Source organism: Beta vulgaris, chromosome 9 (assembly GCF_026745355.1).
Source record: "Beta vulgaris subsp. vulgaris cultivar EL10 chromosome 9, EL10.2, whole genome shotgun sequence".
Lineage (NCBI taxonomy): Eukaryota > Viridiplantae > Streptophyta > Magnoliopsida > Caryophyllales > Amaranthaceae > Beta > Beta vulgaris.
The window spans coordinates 43,077,502-43,101,249 of NC_079210.1; the positions used below are offsets into that span (position 1 = coordinate 43,077,502).

A 23,748-nucleotide genomic window follows, 5' to 3' on the forward strand; every position below is an offset into this window, starting at 1 on the left:
TAAATAAAATGGGTCAAATAGTATGAAACTTACCGGCTTTAAATTCTAAGAGAGGTGCATAGAATCTCACTTCTATCTAGAAGCCGAATATATAATCTTAACAAAATCAAAGTTTGTTAATAAATTAAAGTTCCAAACTATAACAAACCCTTACTTAGAACTCTTAGTCTTCACTACCATAAAAATTCTGTCTTTTTCCATCTCAATTTGAACATCTAGAAAGTGAATCATCATCTTCATATAAAAAACTTAATTAGATAACATCTGAATCTCAAACATCCAACGTCAATGGATAAAAACACAATCAAATTCATTTTTTCTCCATTTTCCAAAATATCAAGTGTGTTCGATGAGTCTGTGGTCAAACTTTTTGGATAACTTTTTTCGAATAAAATCTGGTATTTGGATAACTTTTTTCGTATAAATCAGGTATTGAATGGGAACTTTTTTCCAGTAATAACATAAGATTCAATTGATCGAATGTAGCAATTTTTCGAATAAATCTCCATTTTATTTAAATATGATATTGCCCAAATTCAGGAAAAAGATTCAATTAAATATAACAATTATAGCTATGTTTTAATGCTCCATTTTTTGTTTGTAATTTATATGGGTTAAGTTAGCCATATCAAGAGTTACCAGTATTAGGGTATGAAATTTCATTTGTGATAAAGATCACGAGATCTTAAGACAACAAAAGAGTGGGGGGGGGGGTGAGAGGGACTGTGGAAAGTAGGGACGACTGAAAGTAGGAAAAGAAGTGGTTGCATGATCGAATCCCGATAATGGAGCGAATTGTGATTTTATTTGATCCTCAATGTGAAGCAATGGGTAGAGTAGAGACTTTTTCAGTCAACATCGCACGTAATATTAACTACATTAGTCATTGAACGCACAGGTTATAAGTCAGTTTTAAAATATTCCTAATAAACGATATGATATATTATAAAAAGTTTAAATCACGATCTAATATTCATCCAATGATTTTGGGAGAAATTAAACATCATAAAATTTATAAGTAAAAAAAATTCCGTGCATTTTGCACGGGTCAAAACCTAGTAATATGTATAAAAAACGGAGGAAGTATAATTTTTGAAAGTAACTTGAGAAAAGAAGATAGCATAGAGTTGATTGGAGAGCCACTAGACGGGCTAGACTCAGCGGGCCGTACCATCCATAAACAGCTTTCTTATTAGGCCTCTTCCTGTACAAACGCATAATGCCCTAAGTTCGGCTTCTATTATCCAACTTGCTATTTCGAGTCTGTGAAAAAATAAACAATAAGAAGAGAGAGAAAAAAGAGAGCCCTTCGCTAAATATTTTCTCTAGTAGAACCTCTCTCTCGTTCTCTCTCCTTCTTTCCTCTCTTCAAAATTACCACTCTCTCTCTACTCCGTTATCTCGTTGTTTTTCTCCACAAAATTTTGAGGTAATCTTCATTTCTAATTCTTAATTTATTTTTATGGATTCGATTTTATTTCTTGTATTAATTTACTTTATTGTCGTTAATTTTTCTTCTCATGTTATGCTTTTTTTTTTTAATCTATGTCTCACTTCAATGAATTAGTTTATACTTAGGGTTTTATTCGTTAGGGTTTCATCTTCTATGTTGAATTTACTCTGAAATTATCGTTAACTTGAAATGTTAGTTGATGTTTCTGTTACTTAATTGCAAGTAGCTGAATCTGATATTTCGTTGATTTTTTCCCCTCGTTTTTTAGCTGTTTTGTGTTTTTGGAGTTGAAGTGTTTTTGTTTTTGTATAGTTTGCGTTCATTATTGAATTGAGGTCGTTGTCGGTAAATTATGCATTAAGAGCACGAGAAATAGGATGTAGCTTTTGAGAATTGCCTAATTCTTCAATTTTTAGCCTAGGGATGAGATTTACTAAGTTTTACTGAACGGCGAGATTTGAGCTAATTTTATGCAAAATTTAGGTGTAAACCCTAGATTTGAGCTATTTGTTAGGTTCAGTTAAGTGAAGAACCGCTGGTGAGAGTTATGTTTGTAATAGATTAGTGGAACTTTTGATGCTTGCGTATGTTTGTGTAATGTATAAGCCTTTTCTTTTTGAGCTATGATGACAGTTCTTTGAACGTTGTTGGACTGTTGTTTGTGGTGCAGTGATTTGAAGAGTGAGAATTATGGATTTTGATGAGTATGAATATTTGGAGAAGACAGTGGAAAATCCAGAGCCTCACAAATCAAAGGAAGCTGCCAATGGTGGCGATGAATTAGTAAAATCAGGGGATAAAGATCGTAGTCGAAGTTCTAGGCGTAGGGGTGAGGACGAAAATGATGAGGATCGTAAATCGAAGCGGTCCAGGCCTGTGGATGATGCACGTGATCGTGATCAAGACCGGCATAGAGAGAAGGGTTCATCCAGGCATCGGTCACAATCTAGAGAAAGAGAAAAAAGCGATAAAGATGGGGAGAGGCGTAAAAGTAGCAGAGAACATAGGGATAAGGATAGAGAAAGAGAGGAGAGAAATGGGAGGGACCGGGACAGAGATAGGGATAGGGACAGGGAGAGGGAAAGACGGGAAAGGGATCGTGATGGTGGAAAAAAAGAACGTGACCATGAGAAGGAGAGCGAGAGGGGAACACTTGAGCGTGATCGACGTAGCAGGAGTCATTCAGTTAGGCATCGGGAGGATGGGGAGAGGACTCGGGACAAGGAATACAGGGAGAGAAGCCGGGACAGGGAACACATTGAGAAGCCTCGGGAAAGAGAATTTGTAGATAGAGTTCCTGAAAGAGATGTACGTGACAAAGAAAGCAGGTATATTTTTCAAAACAAATTTGCCATTTTATTTGGCTGTTTTCAGTGGTATCCTGAAATATTTGATCTTATATCTGTATATATAGATATTCCAGTCTGTGATGGACTGCTGATGAGTCTGTGTTGATTCTCTCTATATTAGATTTGTTATTAGCACATGACACATCAACCTTGAAGACTTCTAAATTGAGCTCAAAAATAGCTTGATATTGTCTTGTCCGGCATTAATACAGTGTTCTTGTCCTTTTCGGTGCTGATGTTTGCAGCTAGTGGTGCTGTTTAACTTAGTGGCTCTCTAGTGGAATATAACCTCTACGTTTGTTGATGCTATCATCTGTTGCTTCAACCAAGTCTGAGTTATGATACCTGTTCTTCTGTTCCATGTTTTGAGCAATAATTTAGCTTCTTAATTTCCTTGTCTTTTGGTGAGGGTTTTTTGAATTTTTCCTTTACTTGGTGCTTACCTAAATCTAGGGGTTCTCATGTCTCTTAACTTGATGCACCTTTTGCTTTTCTTTTCTGCCAGTTGATCCTGGGAAGGGTGATGTAGCCTATTTTATGTAAACATAACTATATAACAGTTGTGCTTTTTGTTATGACTTCTGTGCTTTATCATGTTTTTGATGGTAATAATATTCCAAGTATTGAAAGCTAGATTCTGGGAACTCGCAGATATGCTAGAGCAATCTTCAGATGGTCATTCTGGCAAATGAGCCAGGCTTTGGAATTGTTCTTCCTAAACTCCCGGGGATTTTGTGAGAAGTCTTGCTGTTGGGATTCAATATTGGAGGCTATCTAGGATGATTTTTGTTAAGAATTTTTTCCTATCCTCCACCTCTCGACACGATTGCTTAATTACATTTATTGTGTTGCAGACATGCTGTTAAGGGAGTGATGATCTTTGCTTAGGAGAAGCACTTCATCTTCTGAATCCTGTGGGATTAGCAGTGTACACTTGGCTAACAAGGCTGGTCAAAACAATTTTGCAGGACTATTATGTTCTAACAAATTGTTTAATGACTTAATATTAGTCCCTAGGATATGAAATGCATGTGGTTTCTATCTCGTAGCTTTTCCTCAATATTCTTCCACTTACTGATTTAAGTAGTTCAAAAATGTTTTCTGTCACGGTTCGCAGTGAATCACTCGAGAGTGGACTTGCTGTCACCTGCTAGTGTTTCTTGGGCATTATTTATGATATACTTATCTTATCCTTCTGTTTGGACAGCCATATGCTGTATGTTGTCCCGATAAATCCATCTTACACACTCTATAGATGTATCAGTGTCTTTCACCCTTACTGTGTGCTGAAGAATTGCTCTTGATCAGTGATCAACTTGGCAGATTTAATGGTGCGTGTTCTGATTGTCTGAGGAAACTTTTGGTTTCTTTGTATATTGATATCAAACACATTCAATAGCCTCTTAGCCCTCCCCCTTCTTACAAAAAAGGGTTTATCATGAATACAGATGGTGCATCCTGCTTGTCTTGTTTTCTTAGTAATATAATTGAAAATTACCTGCTGTAGTGCTGTTGATGTTCCTGTCCTTGTGTTTTAAACAGGTTGGTTGTATCTTCTACTTCTGTATGAATTTGTAATTAATTATCAGTGAATTTTGTTCCTTCCAGTAACTTGCTGCAGTTCGCTGCAGGGCTTGGTTCGACTTTAATGCAAATAGTGGAGAGAGTGCTGCTATTTCAAGATCTCTTAATTGCTATGATAGTTTTAAACATCCATGCTGGTCTGATGGCTCTTTATGTTATTAAAATCAACTGGATTAGGACAGGACTTTTTCTCCATAGGTTTTCAACCCAATAAAGTGTCTGTCTCAGTTTCTGCTGCTATTTTCTTGCTCCTCATAGTTTAAGTTATCTGAGCCTTTGATTTTTATGCAGACGTCCCAAGGAAAAGAAAGATGACACAGCAGAACCGGAGGCTGACCCTGAACGGGATCAGAGGACAGTTTTTGCTTATCAGGTTTTGCAATTATAACTCTTTTTGTCTTAATATCATGTTTTGGGCATTACTTCTCTTAAAATTTCTAAGCTGAATCTACTAAATTTTGCTGGCAGCTCCCTTTGAGGGCAGATGAAAGAGACATTTTTGAATTTTTCTCTAGAGCAGGGAAGGTGAGAAATCTAATTGCTTGCTACATTTCTGTCACTGTCAGTGTTCATATCTTGTCTGCTGTTGTATTGGCAACTGTTTGTCCTTATGATGTTCATTTTTCTTGCATTCATTTTTTCTTTGTTGACACCCTTCATAATAAGTAAACTCTTTACAAGTTCAGCGGGAACATCTCTATTCAAGTTCAATGTTAATGGAAAAATACCCTTCCATCTTCTTGTTTTTTTTTTTTTTTTTTTAAATTTCAACATGTGTGTTTCATATTTTGATAGCTTCCCACCCATTGGTCCAGTTTTGCTTCAGACCCCTCATTAATTAAATGTGAAAATTGAAACTATGAGGCTCCCTTTGTGAAACAAGTAACTTGCCATTTCCACTCAAAACCGAAAGTGTTGCTTTTCGTCCTCCATGGTCTCCTGAATAATCCTGCATAAACGAGCCCTTGTCAATGTACATTGTACCATAAAATGCTTCCCTGGTATGGTGGTACCCCACAACTAGACATTAAAGCTCCTAGTTCCATAGTTTTCTAGAGTTTCTGGGGAGAGTGCTAACAAACTCATGTTAGTCAAAGAAATTACCTACTGGTGGTTTGATATAAACTCAAGTTAGTCAAAGAAATTACCTACTGCTTGTGAATATATTCTTTCTTTTTAAATACCTCTATATATAGAGAGTAAATTAGTAAATTTTAGGGGAGGAAACTCTTATATGAGAACGTGAGAATGGTGCTTAATAATCCATGTAGTAGAATTTTAATCCCTTTTCAAAGATATCACATGGTAATCCTTTTTCTGAAAATGTATTACTTTTGAGAGATTAGTCCCCAAGGAAAAAATGGATTACATCATGGGTAAAAAGGAACACTATCTATCATAGAAAAAAATCCTGGATGCGGTTGCAATTATGGTAGCAGTCACGTTATCTCAGAAGCAGCTTATCGCCGGGCCAGCTTGCCAATGCATATTTTTAACCATTAATAACTCTATTTGCTATAAATAAAAATTATAAAAAGATGATATTATAGAAGTATATACCGAGACGAGTCTAACAAGATCCCACATGATGACAGGACTATATTTTGCCTTACATAGAATTCACATAATACAGTCAAAAGGAGAGTGTTGCATAGTGGAAAAGGCAGATCGTGTCAAGTATTATGAAAACAGGAAGTATGAAACAACTCATATACATCCAAACTTAAATGCCCCTTTAATTTATTCTCCCTTCTTAGAATGTGTGCGTTGTTGTTTTTCTTACTGTTTATGCTTTTTCTTTCGTCAATTATGTCAAAAGAATGGATGTGTTGGAAAAAAGAATGCTCTAATGCGGTGAGTCACCGTTACGTAAAGGACGACGCAGCGAGAAAGACGTGATTCTTGTCGCTGCATGCTATAACTGGATTTCTCGCAACGGCAACTTCCATATCTGTTACAGGACGGCCGTGACGTAATGGAATGGCCGAGTTTTAATTCCATTAGTAATTTGACTTCTTCCTTTCATCTCACATTCAGGAGATTCTGTTGTGATTCTATGTTAATGCTGCTGTGAAACCTCACCTGTCCATGATATAGAACATCTAAAAACTTTGTATCAGCTGACCTCTGCTAGTCTATAAGGAGAAATGACCATGAATGGGTTAGAATTTCGTGGACAAAGATATCTCGTTTGCTGGAAGTTTTTGTGGTCCTCTTATGCTTCTGCTCCTCTGTATTGTCTCTCTATTTGCACTCCTATCGTTTGGCTTGCTTTCTCTTTCAAAATAGTCTAGCAACCTTTGATCTTTGTCTGATCTTTTTTGATTATTACATGAGATCTTGTCTATTTTTGTGTTCCTATTTCTAATCGCTGCGTTGGATCGGCAAACTTGACGAGTTAGACATATTATCTCAAGCGAAGAGCTTTATTGCTCAGTGACCTTAATTAAGCAGCCTTTTTTTTCCTTTTTTTTGTGGTGAGGAAGGATTTTGCAGTTTATCATATGTTAGTATGTAAACGAACACACACTTGCGCACACACATTTATGTACGGATTAGTTTTTTCCCCCATCACTTTTTTAAGTTCTGTTGATGATCTGCAGGTTCGAGATGTACGACTCATCATGGATCGTAATTCTAGACGTTCCAAGGGAGTCGGGTAAGCTTTTTATAAACGTCATATCTTCTAATTAAGCATTTTTTTTTTTTTTTGAAGTGGTAATCTTTTGTGGATGTTTCACTACTTGGATTGGTTTAGATATGTCTAGATCTTATAAGTTGTTAATTATTTGAGTTCTACTGCTGTACAACTTTAGGGCCACCCAAACTACTCAATGGCATTGCTGGGTCCAGATATTGAAGTTTCAATATTTACCCTCAGACATTTAAGTTCTTCTTTTCCTGGTTTTTAGTGAATCCTGGAAGTTATGTTTAGTAGGATGTTTCCATTTGTGGTAATCATCTTAAAACTTTACCATATGGTATAATGTTTGAAAATTGGGTTGCGCCCTCGGGTTGGTTCAAACTGGATTAGTAGAAATTGCCAGGATTATTAACAACATAGAAGTAGGGAACTAAGATGAATAAAGAGGGGGCTTGTGTTTTGGTTTCAGAGGAGGTCGAAAGTTTTGAAGTTTACAAAAATTGAAAGATTAAATAAAAAATACTTCCTACTTTTTTGTTTCTTGCATTATTTCCCACTTTTGGCTCCCTATTACTTGCATCGATTCATTTTTGGCAATATATTATCTCTTTCTCTCTCCTAGGCCCTAGCACATGAGTCTCTTTTTTTCATCTTTCTCTAATCCTTGGTCCTTGTGCAAACACAATTGATGCCAGTAAAAATGGGGAGGACCTAAAAGATTATATCTCATATATATTTAGGAGATTTTGATATCCTAAGGAGTATTTAACTTACCACATAAAGCTTTGGTAACATTAAAGCCAGAATGTCCATCCTACAATTATAGCCCCAACAATGGTATGTACATACACCCAACTTTCAAAATGTTAACACGATTGGAGTCAGGGCAACAATGTAGATACTTCTGTTATGATGTGGCTCATCATTATTAGGAAAAGTTATATAATGTCAAGTTGTCAACTATGGCCAATCTAGTAATTCAAGAGTAAATACTCGGCTTATCCAACCTTGAAGTGCCTATGTGGAAGAGAAAGGGAGGGGAGTTAATTTCATTTTTAGGGAACCTAACTCAATTCAGTTTGACTTTTATTATAAGGAAACATGAAGCTTTATAGAAATATGAACAGGTAAAAAGCATAGACACAAGTTCGTCATCCAAAGTTTGATGAAATATTAACAACCTGGGTTTGCTCTATTATTTACTATTTTATATGCTGGAATCTTATTATCTATATTTCTATAGCTGTTTTATATTTTTTACTAGACCATAGTGGACATTGTTTACATTCAAATTTAATGAAGGGAATTGCCTTAAGTTATATCATCTGTGAAACTTATGCCTGTTCCCAATTGAGTCTTTCCTGTAATGCTACTGTTAGTCCGTTTCCCATGTTTATATTAATTTTTCTACAGAATTGTTTGCTCTGCAATGCCTGTTATTAAGAATTTTACCCTTTTCTCTTTATAGACACATTATAGATACATATAAGCATATAATGCTATCCGTTCTTCTATGTTCTGCTCACTTACTGTAGCTCCAATAATAAGGACAATTGGATAAAGAGACCACACAATGTGTCTTTTAGTTACTTTGAAGGAGAAAGATATAAGCTGATTCCATATTGCTAGATATTAGAGGATGAAAGGAAAAAAGTCTGGCAAAATAAGGAATAAAGCAAAAGTGAGTAGAACTTAAAAAAGAAAGAAATTGAGTGGAACTTGGGAAACAAAGGGAGTACAGATCCATACTGGAGAGATTTAGTGAGAATTTTTAGATGAGGATGAGAAGGATAATTACATTAATTTGAACTGCATGTACATATTTTTCTACTTCAGGTACAAAGTATTATGCTACAGGTTTATATTTCTGGAAAACCAAGGAAGTTCTTTTTTTTCATTAGGTATTGTTATAGAGAATGCTTCCTTTGTTCTTTTTTACTTGAAATGTTTCCCATTGTAGGATGTTGCATATCACTTGCAAGTTGCAACATCGGCATTCTTGTCAATATATTCTCTCTTTTCCTTTCCTTGCACATGCCACATGGGGTCCTTTACTATCCTCTTATTTCTCTCATCTGCTAAATATTTGTGCCATGCTCCAGTGTGTAAAAGAGAACGTAGGAAGTATGTACTTGCAAATATAAAATGATGTACCTGCAAATGTCAAACGATCGTTGTATCTGCCGTTTGATAATAGTGCGACTTAAGGATGTTAAGACTTAGTGTGCTTGCCGCTTAAAAATGATGTACTTGTCAGTTGTGCAGCTATTTTTCTTCAAAAATGAGGTGTATTTTCCTCCATTTGTTTATTATTATTTTGTTATGGGTTGGTTGGAAGGTGCTGAATGCAATACGTAGTTTCACGGACAAGCTTCAATTATTTAAATAAAATCAATTTTGCAGGTACATTGAGTTTTATGATGTGATGTCAGTGCCAATGGCTATCGCACTCTCTGGACAACTTATACGTGGTCAACCAGTCATGGTTAAACCATCTGAGGCTGAGAAAAATCTGGTCCAGTCTACATCTACTACTGCTGCAGGTCTCACTGTTTCGGGGGCAGCAAGAAGGTTATATGTTGGCAATTTAGTTCCTAACATCACAGAAGATCAGCTTCGCGTGGTAAGGAATTTAATTTCTACTTCGGATCTTATTTGTAGTTTATTGTTTTTGAGGATCCATACCATATTAGTTGTTCTCTACCATGCTTTTCATACTTCATCATAATATATCCACTAAAAGAAGGATAATCTGTTAATTTTGGATGTAAAAGTACACTGCAATGTGGCAGCTATACATACCTTGAGTACATTATCAGCTTGTCCAGTAAATTTCTGGTTGGAGATGTTGCTGAAAGCTTGCCATTTTTTAAGGAAATTTGTCAACTACTTCCTCCGTCCATATTAAGCGATATGCTTTTCATATTCGTTTGTCCCACATTAATTGATACACTTCCTAAAGTGGCAAGGCCCTACAATTTTTTATTTATTATGTCTCTCTTTATGCTGGGCCCAAACAATAATAGAGAAATAACTCTGTCACTCATCCCTGAAAAGTTAGGACCCCGCAACCCATTTTAAGGAAATTTGTCAACTACTTCCTCCGTCCATGATAATCGATACACTTTTCATTTTCGTCCCGTCCCACATTAATTGATACACTTCCTAAAGTGGCAAGGTCCTACAAATTTTATATTATTTCTCTCTTTGTGGTGGGCCCAAACTATAATAAAAAGCAACTCTCTCACTCATCCCTCAAAAGTTAAGGCCCCACAACCCACTAACTGCAGTGAAAAAAGAAATACCCCAATAACAAATACTTCCTCCGTTTCGTTTTAAATGCAACAAATGAATATTTTATATCTCATAAAAGATACCCATTTCTTGCATTTAAAACGAAACGGACGAAGTACCAATAATAAAAGAAGTCAGATAAAACACCTAAATCTTTGTGCCGGTCAAAGTGTATCAATTGATATAGGATGGAGGGAGTACTACCTTTTCAGTAGTCCACTCTGTGACTTTCAACCTTCCAAAAAATAGTTTTAAATTTTTACCTTTAATCATTTAACATGTATTATTGCTACTTATCGCCAGTTTGTCGATGTATTTTTTCACCCAAGATGATGTCATAATGTATGTATATAAGTTGTGATGTATTTTTATAATATTGGTCTTGAATTGTTGTTTTGGCCCCAAAGTAAATTCATTTAAAACCAAGGGTAGCAATTTTATATTTAAAAAGGTAGTAATCTGCGATATTTCTTTTCTTCGAAAAGGGTGTAATTACGAGGTGGCTTATTGAAAAGTTAGTAAATGGTAAACTTTCTTTCTTTCCTTTGGATATAGAGTAAGATGTAAATAGTTATGAGATTCAAAGGGATGTTAGGGGAGTTGAATGAAGCAACTTTTGCCACGATTCGATATCAAGACAAGAAATTAACTATGTATGAAGAGTCGACGATAATGAAGAAAAAAGACTAGGTTGAGTCATTTAGCCAAACCTACCTTCAATGTCTAGAAAGATTGAAACATACTCTAGCACATTTAGTTCCTTCTGTAAGCACACTCGATTCTCACTCTCATATTTGTAGATTTTAGTTACAGGTCCTCCTATCTTTCAAATCCTTCTCCTTTAATTTCAATAAGTATACCAAGATAGCGTTCAGGTCAACAATCTTGGAGTTGCTGATATTTCTTTCTTTGCTGCCAAAACGCTTTCACTTTTATGAATTATCCAATATATGTTTTTTCATCGCTGAACTTGTGGGGATCGGTGAGTGCATTTTTCTTTTTGTTTTTTTGTGAGTTCTACAATCTCTTGCAAGTTTTAATTGTGCCTTTTTGCTGCCTGTAGAGAGTTGCTCTTTTGATGACTTTGGAATTCAAAACGTTCATTTATTACTTGCTATTTTGACCATGTATCTGTCTTATGAGGCTTAACTTATGGGTTCCTTTCCAGGTTTTTGAATCATTTGGTACTATAGAGTTGGTGCAGTTACCTCGTGATGAAGCAGGTCTCTGTAAAGGTTTTGCATTTGTCCAGGTGAGCATTTACCAAAATGCTGCTTGTGAAGTCAGCCCTTTACCAGTTCATTATACAATCCCCACATGCATGTAAACTAACATAAGCTGCCTATAGTGGAAAAAAAATAATATAAACTATAGTGCAATGATAGAGATTAGAAAAGTAAACAAAGGAAAAGTGGTGGTGTTTCTCTTTAGTTTCTTGGTAAGTTTGGTTTTTAATCATTTTTGTTCGAATGATGAAATTATAAAAATGATCACAATTTCTGCACCCTCCCTGCCCTGCCTGGCTATCTTTTTATCAGATGACATAAATCATCCTGCATTAAACTGCTCCTCTTGTCACATGTAGCATGGAGTGCTGAACTGCTGAAGGCTTTCTCTGGCTTAATTAATTTTTACCAAGTTTCTCTTTTTATTCTTATGCTGGTTTTCGATATGTCATGTAGTTTGCACGTCTTGAAGACGCTAAAGCAGCTCAAGTTTTAAATGGGCAATTGGATATTGGTGGTCGGGTTATGAAGGTAATTCTGACAGCTCTTCACTAGCTCTGTGGGATATCAATTTTACTTTTTACAACATTATATGTGGTATTCATTGAATGATGTACTTTTAGCTTTCACAATTTTGGAGATCTGTTTTGAATTTATTTTCTTGTTGCTTCTTTAAAACACCGTTTCTTTTGCGTGTCTTTCTATGAGTTTGTTCACATAAATTTGGACCTGCCCAGACCTATTTTTAATGGGATTTATACTTGGTTGTTGAGTTGTGGTTATCGTTCTTTTGATAAGCCTTAGTTCTGCATGGCAAAAAACATACAAGTGCGATTGAAGTTGTAAAGAGTACAAGTGTGGTTCATACTCAAGAAAGATCTTTGGAATTTTTAAGTCTGATATGGCAATGAAAAGGTGATCGGTGCATTCTTGCCTAGTTGGATTTGCATTAGTAACGGCGTTTTGGATTCTATGACGTTCTGACTTTTTGAACTTTAAGGAACTTGGAATTTCAGTCAAATGAGATAGGATCTTTAACTTGAAATTGAGAATTAGTTGACTTTATGGTGTAACACCATGCTCTAACTCAAGGAGTTTGCATGATTGAATTTTCCCCTTAAATTTTATGGTTGATTGGGCTAGTAGACTTTATGGGCTGTGATGCTCGGACTCGTCTCCTCACCCCGCCGTACAGGTGTCAACAAGACGCGAGTGCGGACGCGAAATCCGGGTCGGAGTCGCCAGGGGGGAAACAGACTCGCCTATTAGGGGTTGGAAAATCCAGATTGGAAAATTGGGGTTGCAAATTAGAAGAACGAGAGTGGAACCTTGGGGCTTTTAATCACCTGAGACATGCTAGCTCAGTAGAACATTTGCTGGCTTCTAATGTTCATGCATGTTGGAGAGAGAGAGAGAGAGAGAGAGAGAGAGAGAGAGAGGAGAGAGGAAGGGGGAACGCGAAGGTTCAATATTTGAGATGGCTGCTAGATATATTTTCTGAATTCTACTTTCTTGTATTGCAGGTTTCAGCTGTTACTGATCAACCTGGAATGCAGGATGCTGGGGCAACTACTGGTGATTTAGATGATGATGAAGGTGGTGGCTTGGTGAGTTCCTGCATTTGTTTTGTTTTGTGCCAAATCTCTTCTCTAGAGCTCTCTGATGTGTTAAGGGGAGTTACGTCTGGGTTATGGTTCCTTTGGAAGTTGCTGCAACATTTTAATTGTTAGAAATTAAGTTTCTTAATGCTTGTTATAGACCGATGTCTAGGAAGTCAAACTCATATTTGTGATAAATTTATCACCACTGGAATATTTGTTGGCAAGTATCTAACTTAGTCCTTGCTTTGGTTGATTAATTAATGCTTGGGGTAGATTGACAAATTACTAAATTAGTTTGGAGAAGGGATTCATTTGTTAATCTAATTTTTCAGGGTGTGTATTCCCTGTAAATGCACCGGGTACCCCTGCATTTTTTCGAAAGGCACTGTGGTCTGGGCACCATGTATAGAGAGAGGCAACTGATTTCCTCACTGGCTCATTCACTGGCTGCGTTATATAGTTGTTTGATTTGGAAACTTTTTGTACCCCATACCCCTACTTATTTTTTAAACTGCATCAGAAATTAGCCACAATGACTTGTTTTTGTAATCAAAACTAGCCATTACCCCTTTTATTTGGCCCGCTTACCTTGTATAGAATGTCTGATAGACCTTTTACTTAGATTAACAACTTCAAAAAAAAAATTCCGCTTTCATAAACCCACGTTAATATAGCAATTGTCCATGCTTGCGTTATATAGAATGCATGTCCATAGCCTGAATATTCTGCATTTGCTTTGCTCCGGCTCTTTTCAATTTAAACCACAAATTATTTGATACATCTGCTTTTTTTGAAGGCTCTGAATGCAAGTTCCCGAGCACTTCTTGTGCATGCATGTCTATAGCCTGTATATTCTGCATTTGCTTTGCTCCGGCTCTTTTCAATTTAGACCACAAATTATTTGATACATCTGCTTTTTTTAAAGGCTCTGAATGCAAGTTCCCGAGCACTTCTCATGCAGAAATTGGATCGTAGCGGCAATGTTACAAGGTCAGTAGTATCTTTCAACATAACTCAAAAGGGCCAATGCACTATTTGGTTATGACATGAGTTGTGAGTTTATTGTCTAATATATGGCAATTGGGCTAGTGCTATGCTTCTACTTCAACCTTGAGCTGCTTGTTTGCCAATGTTCATTTCATATAATAGCTTTCTGATTGAGGTTGTTGCTGTTTTGGGTGATCATTATGATTCAGTGTTCCTGGCACACTGGCCTCTTCAGCTGTTACTAGCGCAGGTATATCTGCGCCAATGCCTGGGGCTGTTCCTGGAGTTTCTTCTTTGGCTGCTCCTCTCATGCAGCCTTCTATATCCCCTCTTGGAGGACTACCTGGTGCTGGTCTAACTACTCCATTGGGCACTCTTGCAATTGCTGACCCGGTCGGCGTCCCCAGTGAATGTCTATTGTTGAAAAATATGTTTGATCCCAAGCTGGAGGTTTGAAAACCATCTTAGTGGGTTTCTTTGAAATGATTATTTTGTTTATATGTTGCTCATATTTTTTTCTCATTTCAGACCGAACCTGATTTTGATCTGGACATAAAGGAGGATGTGCAGGAAGAGTGTGGGAAGTATGGTGCCGTGAAGCACATCTTTGTGGACAAGTGAGAACTTAAAAGCTTCTAAGAAAATCTGTAGATGTTAATACCCCTGGTTCAGTCTCTTTGTGGTCTTGTGGATAATGTCATATTCATGTTATATGTTAGATTTCTAATGTGACTCTGACATGATCCTACCCTTGGCCAATGTAGTCTTTTTCGTAAAATCCCCTGCAAGCTGGTATATGCATTCAATCCAAATTCTTGGACTAGTCACTCCAAATAGTTTTTGCATTTCCGGAGCTAGTATATTCCAAGTCTAAATGCCAAAAGTGCTTCTCAAGTTGCCAGAAGCTGAGAGCTGGCTGTTAAATTCTTACTTTTTTGTTCACATGGTGCAAATATTTCCGGAGTCCTTTACTGCAAGTAACTTGACTGGAGCAAGCATCTTGTTTAAGATTTGTCTCTTATATCTTCTTCCACACTTCAATTTTTTCTGGGTGCAGGGACAGTGAGGGATATGTGTACTTAAAATTTGACAGCACCCAAGCAGCAATGAATGCACAACGTGCCCTACATGGCAGGTGGTTTGCAGCAAAGATGATCAGTGCAACATACATCGTAAGTGCATATATTACTACTTATCCTGTTTTAGGTGTCGTAACGAGATCAAATTCTGAAAAGATTTGAGTGGTATTGTTGTTACAGGCACCTCAAGATTACGAGGCAAAATTTCCAGAAAGCAGATGATTGAAGCGGTACGCTGGCATATGGAGAGAGCGAGAGACAGAGATGGCCTCGGAGATTTTTTAAGATCTTTTTCCCTTTTGCTTATTTCTTTCTTAGCTGTGTTGTAATCTTTTAGTAAGTTGGGTCAGTTGGGTAATAGGAGTGAACGTCCTGCATGAGTAACCTTATTTATCCTCAAAAAGTAGGAGTGTTAGATTGATAGGTTGCATTGTTTATTTTTTCCAAAAGAAAAGTAACATTGTTTAGGATTTTTTTATCCGGAAGAATGTTTAAGCATATGTTGCTTTTAGTTCCCATATACTTGTAACGACCTGGAAAATTTTGGATTGTTACCTGCTTTTTATTCGGCGAATTTCGTCTCAAATATGTGAAAATACGTCACATTTATGGCTTCAACCTGTAGAGCACTGCCGCTTTATCGTTTAACCTCAACTTTGGTTGTGCTTTCCTTTACACATAGGTTTGGTCGATGAAAAAAGAAGAGGGGTAATAGAAATTTATAATTGCATTTTGAATTTTTTTTGCTGTACTATACTGTATACTTGTTTTATTAAGCAACGCTTGTTTTTTTTTTCTTTTCAAATTGGATTTTTCATCAATTGCAGTCTTTTGTAGTTGTGAGTTTTTTAATTACAGCCTATTCATTTCAAACTCAAACTCTCTAATTTGAGGCAAAATATGACGTTATGGTTAACCTCCAACTGGAATTTTTGTCTCAACCTTTTTCTAAAACTTTTGATTTCTCTCTCTTTTGACCTCCAGTTGCTCTCTCTCCTCTTTCTCCTCTGGCCTCCTTTTTGTCTCTCTTCTCTTTCAAGTGCAACTGATTCCTTCAGCTTCCCCTTGAGCACCTCCACTTCATTGTTTAGTTGTCTCTTGTCTTCCATTAACCTTAATATACATCTCTCTGCTAATCTGTTGGGTCTTCCTCATCAATCCACTTAAAGTACTTGCATCCGCGTGTGTCGTTAGTGTCATAATCATAGTTTGGGCATGCGTAAAACCTTCTCCCCGGATTGTCCTTAGTCCAAGCTCTCGTTTTTGAAATGTACAGCCCGCAATTACACCTCATACCATCTTGACTCCAACATCTATCCTTCTTAAACATAATTCCTACCACATAAGTATCAAATCATGATTACAATTATACTTATTTAGGTTTTTTCAAATCAAAAGCCTTAATTTTTGAGATCAACAAAACTCTAATTGTTTCACCCAAAAAATTTGAAATAAAAAAATTCTAAAAATCCCGAACCAAAAAAATTGGGGGAAAACAAAATATTTAGTTGTACTAACCTTGTCTTATGATGCGCAACACTCCAAATCAAATGAAAATGCATTGAATTGAAGGAAAGGAGAGAGAAAAACAATGTCAAATGTGTTAATGGTTGAGAGAAGAAACAGAGAAAAAAACGAGGGAAATAAACGTAAATAAAATGGAGGTCAGAGGAGAGAGAGAAATCAAGGGTTTTGAAAAAGGGTTGAGACAAAAATTCCTGTTGGAGGTTAACCATGGTTAATCATGACGTCATCTTTGACCTCAAATTCAAATTGTGCTGCAACTTAAAGGTACCTTGAATGTATGAGGCTGCAATTGGAGAGTTTGAAATCTGCAATTAACAAACTCGCAACTATAAAAGCCTGCAATTGGCGAAAAATCCTTCCAAATCTAATTAAACATTAAGAATTAGAAATGGAGGAATGACGTCTTAAGTATGCAATAATCTCTTAAAATTACGCTACCATGAAGACACTAGGGATAAATTATAGAAGATGGGAGTATAGTAAGATAAATGTCAAATTATTGATAGTGGTATTGTCACTCTTCCACCTAGGAAAAGGACAACCCATATTATCATATTAGCCCCAATGACCAATTGATCTGTGTCAAGTCAACTGTGAAGAGCTTTGCTTTCTGGACGCTTGGTGGATATGCATCCATAACACAGAAGTCCTCAGAAAAAACAAAAAGAAAAAGATGGAATCATGTAAAGATATTGTTATCGTTGGAGGTGGGATAGCGGGGTTGTCTCTGGCATTAGCTCTTCACAGGTACTCAATAAAAACCATAGCTTCACTATTACTATCAGAATATTCTGCGGATAATTAGTACTAGCGTTCATATTATTTATAACAAATACTCCCTCCGTCCCAATTTATTTGCTACATTTTGTCATTTAGGTATGTCTCAATTTATTTGCTACATTTGCAATTATTTTCATATATAGTACATAGATCTCACACTTTATTTACAAATTTGTCATCACTCCCTCCTTGATTTTTGTAAATATTTCCATATATAGTACATAGGTCCCACAATTTACCTATTTGCTTTTTTGTTATGGCAATGGTCCCCACTTCCTCCTTGGTTTTTGTGATAAAGCAAATGTAGCAAACAATTTGGGACGGAGGGAGTAGTTCAATTTGTACTTTGCAGGTGTGAGTGAAAGTTGATGTTTGTAGTTTATGTTTTCGTTTTTGTTGATCTAACTTTGATGATAGGATATTAAGTATTTTCATTATTTATTGAGGTTGGGTTTGAAGAGTTTGGTGGTGGAATCATCTGATGAATTGAGGGTAAGTGGGGCTGCATTTGTTACATGGACTAATGCTTGGAAGGCACTTGATGCTCTTGGTGTTGGAGACTTGCTCCGTCCTCAGCACTGCCGCCTCTCCGGGTACAATCTCACATTCTACTTGTTTCCTTCATTAATGTGTAGTTTGTTTGGATTGGAAACATTATTTTTATTCTTAGTGAAAAACATTTTTCAAATTGACACATATTTCTTAATTCTAAAACAAATGAAACCTTTGTCATTTTACGCCGTTTCAAAATAAAAATAAATGAAGTTGTTTGATTTGATATTTAATTCTCTCTATTTTCTCCTTATAACATAGGTCTTTCTTTTTCTTAATCCAAGATCATTTATATATCACAACATCTTAATTCTTAACCATTTCTCCGGTTTTATTTTCGTGCATTATTTTTTAAAATTACACGTATCTAGAATTTAAATTTGGGGCCTTGTTTCATCGCTCACTCTGCGCCCCCCGAACCACCCCTGTTCGTTTGTCTATCCTGTAGTACCTTTAAATCATTTGATTATTTTTTACATAGCTCACTTGGAAATTTTTGTAACTGTAAAGTAAAATGGTTCAGGATCATTGTGACCTCAGCAACATCAGGACTTCCAACTGCAGAACTCTCATAGTAAGTATTACAGATTTACAGTATCGTATTTTGCTCCCTTCATGGACGACTATGATTGCCAATTTTGTCTCTGCTATATATATATATATATATATATATATATATATATATATATATATATTGCCTGAAATTGCTGTTGGATCATTAGAGTAGACTGATCAAAATGCTAAGATATCAACTAAATTTAATATCCCTTTTCACCCAAATAATTATCACATAAAATTAGTCCTTTTTTTTAATTAAGGGTATACATGATTTTACAAAAATATTTTCCATTGTTATCTTTTACCTGTTCTCAACTTATTTAGGGGAAATTTGCATACGTATTCATCAATTAGTTATATTAACACTGTGATATTTTGGTTTTAATATACAATTTCTTTTGAGAGGGTTTCAGTATACAATTAGCAAGAACAAAAACAATGTTCATATCAATAATGAACCTTGTACCCCTCAACTAAGAACTTGCATACGCCCCTCGAAAAAAAGAAACTGCATACGTGAAAACCCGATCATAAACCACTATTTTAGGAAAATAGGGAATATACCATCTTTTTCGAACGATTCTATAACACTATGTGAATGAATTCCAAACCGAAGGAGTGTATCAGAGTTATGTAAGTTGCATACATGTCATCTGGTACATGCTTAGTTTAAGTCTTTAAGATTTGGTTTTTGCAGTGGAAATCATGAAGTAAGATGTGTAAAAAGAAGAGTCTTATTAGAAACTCTTGCAAATGAATTACCCACCAATACAATTAGGTTCTCTTCCAAGGTTGTTAGCCTCGAAAAATCAGGGTATTTGAAGCTGCTTCATCTTGCTGATGGTTCAACCTTGAAGACCAAGGTATAAAGATCAGAAACAACTTTACTGAGATATGTACTTTACTATATGATTATATATTTCTTTCTTATTTGCTAGAAATTCAAATGTATCAATTCTTTTTATGAGTAGGTATTGATTGGGTGTGAAGGAATAAAGTCTACAGTGGCAGGATGGCTAGGGTTCAATAAGCCATCATTCGCCAAGAGGTTCGCAATAAGGGGTTATGTTCATCTGAAGGAAAATCATGGCTTGAAACCGGTATTTTTGCAGTTCACAGGGCATGGTTATCGTTATGGGATCATCCCCTGTGATTCTACTGCCATTTACTGGTTTTTCACTTTCTTTTCATCTGACCAAGGTACTTAATTTGTTCCACTATACTCTATATATATTAGGTTGTGTCTGGTTTGGAGGAAAACTCAGGTGAATTTACTTATATATTGTAATGCATTGGGATATTATAGATGACGAACTCAAAGACAATCCCATAGGTGAATTTACTTATATATTGTAATGCATTGGGATATTATAGATGACGAACTCAAAGACAATCCCATGAAGATGAAGGAATATGTGTTAAATAATCTGGGACAAGTAGAAGACCATATAAAAGCTATTATAGAGAAGACTGAAATGGAGGATATTATATGCTCACCAATAACATTCAGGCCCCCATGGGAGATACTATGGGGTGATATAAGCAAGGAAAATGTATGTGTTGCTGGTGATGCATTCCATCCGATGACTCCAGACATCGGTCAAGGTGCGTGTGCTACTTTAGAAGACACGATTGTTCTTGCACGATGCCTTGCAGAGGCATTTCCAATGAGTAGATCAGAAGAGCAGGAGAAGTCGGAAAGGGAAGAGTACAGGAGGATTGAGACAAGCTTAAAGAAATATGCTAAGGATAGAAAATGGAGATGCATTGATCTTGTTACTACAGCTTACTTTGTAGGTTCTATGCAGCAAAGTGATGGGAAATTGGTGAAATTTCTGAGGGATAAAGTATTGGCTCCATTCTTAGCTAGCTTGCTGTTGAAGAAGGCAGATTTTGACTGTGGACGGCTCAGAATTCATGATTCAGATTTACCATATCCTCCATGATCATATTTCATACTCCTTTAGTTTGTTGATAATAACATGGGAGGTTTTTTAATACTTCCTCCGTTTTTTTTAGATGTTACACTTTCTATTTTAGGAAGTTTTAAATTAGATGTTACACTTTTATTTTGGGTAATAACTTCTCTCTATCTCTCTCCTATCACATGTTCACATGGGACCCTTTTGTTTTTCATTCTCTCTATCTCTCTCCTCTCCAAAAATTACCTAGGAGTCCGTGATTTGAAAAGTGTAACATCTAATAAAAAACGGAGGAAGTATTTATCTTCCAGATTATTTAACTAAGATATTTATCTTCCAGGTTTTTTTGATATTAAGTACTCCCTCCGTCCCAAAATATAGTTCCTATTTCCCTTTTTTCACGGTAATTTATGCAAGTTGGGATAGTAAAGATGTTTTGTTTATCTCTATTATATAAGCCAAGGGAGGAGGTGTGGTGTCCTCTTTTGAAGTGACTAAAATACCCTTAATGATTTAATTAATGGAATGAAAAAAATTACAAAAGCAAATCATTTAAAAATCTTCATTCCAACTTGCCATTTAAAACAAGTTTAAAATGGTATATGGATCAAATACTTCAATCAAAAATTAAATGGACAAAATATTTATACCTTATTAAAAAAGATGTCATACATAACGTGCACATGAAAAGTCTGAACATTCACTACCTTTGGATATTCATTTAAACCAACTCATTATTTTGTTCTTTCTGTTCAATATTCATTTACAAAAAATTAATGTTAACAATCACTCACAACCTTTTTATTTTTTTACATTAGCGAATTAATACATCTAAATTCATCTAACTGTTGAATTTTTCACATTTAAGTTTAATCATAAATAAAGTATGAATGGAGTATCTAATAGAATAACAAACTTTGAAATTAACGCACGCATCGCGTGCACATAAAAGCTAGTTTAAATAAATGTTGTATGGGAAAAGATGATTTTAGGAGAGAGAATGGAGATAATTGGTGAAAGAGCATTAATTGTAACATTTTGGTTGAATAAACAAAGAAAAAAAACAAAATTCAAGAAGCAAATAAATGATGGGACACAATTTTTCTAGGCAAATTACGGAAAAATGTGGAACTAAATATGAAAATGGGAACTATATTTTGGGACACCCAAAATGGAAATGGGAACTATATTTTGGGACGGAGGGAGTATATAGTTTCCTGGTTACTCTATTAGACAACAACATGGCCAGCTATTTGGGTAATTGCATATATATATATATATATTTGAAAATTTTGTCAATAAATACTTTAATTTGGGCACTTTTAAAAAATAAATACCTAAGTTTTTTTGAATTATATATATAAATACGAATAAGTGTGTTACGCACCTAACAAAAATAATTTACTAGGGAAGTCGGAGTCGATCCTCCTAATAATATAGTAGGGAAGTCAGGGTTGATCCTACAGAGGGAAAGTTATCCTATGATTATCCCTTAAACAACGGTAAGACTAATGAGATTAATATCAATAATGATAAATAAACTACGTATACTAATCAATAAATAAATAAAAGACTCTAGAATTAAAAATACCCCACTAGCATGAATTAATACAATAATAATTTTTACCCCAAACTAATAAATTAAATTTTGAGTTTGTCTTGTAAGAGACTGTTAATTTTAAATTGAAATTAAGCAATGAGAAGTCTAATATTGAAAAGAGAATTAACCCAATAATGACTAGTTTAAATTCTTTCGGTGACTAGTTTAATTATTTAGTAACTAGGTCTATTTTTATATTTGTCTCTTTTAATAATTTTTGTTAAATTTTTACAAGGAAAAATATACCTTATAAAATATCATAAACCTCACACAAGTACTCCCTCCTTTTCCTAAAGATCTTCCCACTTACTGTTCCTACAGATACCAAGGAAAATCAAGTTGTGTGGGGCATGGTGTGAGTAAAGTAGGAGAGAGAAAGGGGTTAAGATAAATAACAAATAAAAATGGGTTAAAGTAGGAGAGAGAAAGGGAGTAAAATTGAATTAATAATGTAATGGTGGACCATATGATAGTGACATGAGAGGGTAAATAGGGAAATTTGTTTTGCCAAATAAGGAATAAAGCAAAAGTGGGAAGATCTTTTGGAAACACCCTTAAACGGAAAGTGAGAAGATCTTTAGGAAACGGAGGGAGTATCTATGACTTTTCTAATATACACTCAAGGACATTGTCACATCTCACCTATCCTAGAAAGCCCCTTGATCATAGCACCATAGGTAAACGACAAACTATACTCCCTCTGTATTTTTTTATCTTTCTCGCTTAGAATCTTGACACTATTCACAATTAAAGAGAATCTTTTAGATTTTTTTTAATATATAAGAAAAATTATAGTCATGTGAAGTCTTGTTTGATTCATCTTGTACTTTATTAATATTCAATTATTATAATTTTTACTAATATGTAATGAAAGATATTTAAATATAGAATAAGTGTATTGACAAACGTGCAAAGTCAAAGTAGGAAAGATAAACAAATACAGAGGAAGTATTATTTTGACACCTTCATTTACATCAAAAATCAAATGTTGTGTTGATACTTCATTTCAAACTAAAACTTGACTTTTGTTTATAAAATAGCCAAAGTCGAATATTTAGACACCCGTATCTAAGTAAACCGTTACTATGTGTCTAAGTAAGAGTTAACTACCTAGTAAGGACTTAAAGTATGAGAGCTTTTTCCAACAAGGACCTCAACAATTTTTTTGATCTACTAAGGACCTCAAATTAACCATGGTTACATATTCCATCCAAAAGGTTACATTTCCATCCAATTTTATTAACTTTGTTTATTTTTTCTTTAAAAAATTGAAATGGCCCCACCAACTAAATTATTTTTTATCTCTTTCCATATTCCTCTTAATTTGACTTTAACTTTTTTTTTTCCATAAAACTATGAGTATTTTTATCAAATTGGTACTTTAAGATACATTATTTGATCACAACATATTTTAAAAAATTATCACATGTGTGTATTTTCAAAGATTTTCTTTAATCATATGAGTATTTCTTAAAATTTGGACTATTTATAAGTATTTAATAAATCTTCATTGACCATATAAGCCCTTTAGCTAATGTTATATATTCACCTCTATTTACATCTTATATATTCTTAGAGTAATAATTGTCTCA

The 23,748-nt window shown here is 35.2% G+C and overlaps 2 protein-coding genes across 6 annotated transcripts; both read left to right on the forward strand.

The window, feature by feature from the left end:
- Positions 1-1,228: 1,228 nt before the first annotated feature.
- On the forward strand, positions 1,229-15,835 carry LOC104903901 (uncharacterized). 3 transcript variants are annotated; one of them, XM_010692037.4, is made up of 14 exons: positions 1,229-1,429; positions 2,124-2,781; positions 4,678-4,759; positions 4,855-4,911; positions 6,990-7,045; positions 9,434-9,653; positions 11,493-11,576; positions 12,007-12,081; positions 13,074-13,157; positions 14,077-14,141; positions 14,348-14,588; positions 14,667-14,755; positions 15,196-15,310; positions 15,398-15,835. In XM_010692037.4, the coding sequence occupies exons 2-14, from the start codon at positions 2,144-2,146 to the stop codon at positions 15,437-15,439; spliced, it is 1,848 nt and encodes a 615-aa protein (XP_010690339.2). In that variant the 5' UTR covers positions 1,229-1,429; positions 2,124-2,143; the 3' UTR covers positions 15,440-15,835. The 3 variants fall into 3 exon arrangements, with proteins under 3 accessions (XP_010690339.2, XP_057247712.1, XP_057247711.1); XM_057391729.1 differs by lacking the exons at positions 1,229-1,429; positions 2,124-2,781 and adding an exon at positions 3,583-4,603; XM_057391728.1 differs by lacking the exons at positions 1,229-1,429; positions 2,124-2,781 and adding an exon at positions 3,583-4,584.
- A 1,425-nt stretch (positions 15,836-17,260) lies between these two features.
- LOC104903902 (hypothetical protein) lies at positions 17,261-21,005 on the forward strand. 3 transcript variants are annotated; one of them, XM_010692038.4, is made up of 6 exons: positions 17,261-17,491; positions 17,971-18,117; positions 18,600-18,650; positions 19,332-19,497; positions 19,606-19,834; positions 20,009-21,005. In XM_010692038.4, the coding sequence occupies exons 1-6, from the start codon at positions 17,418-17,420 to the stop codon at positions 20,578-20,580; spliced, it is 1,239 nt and encodes a 412-aa protein (XP_010690340.2). In that variant the 5' UTR covers positions 17,261-17,417; the 3' UTR covers positions 20,581-21,005. The 3 variants fall into 3 exon arrangements, with proteins under 3 accessions (XP_010690340.2, XP_048491864.1, XP_048491865.1); XM_048635907.2 differs by having other exon boundaries at positions 17,265-17,491; positions 18,587-18,650; XM_048635908.2 differs by having other exon boundaries at positions 17,477-17,620; positions 18,587-18,650.
- Positions 21,006-23,748: the final 2,743 nt, after the last annotated feature.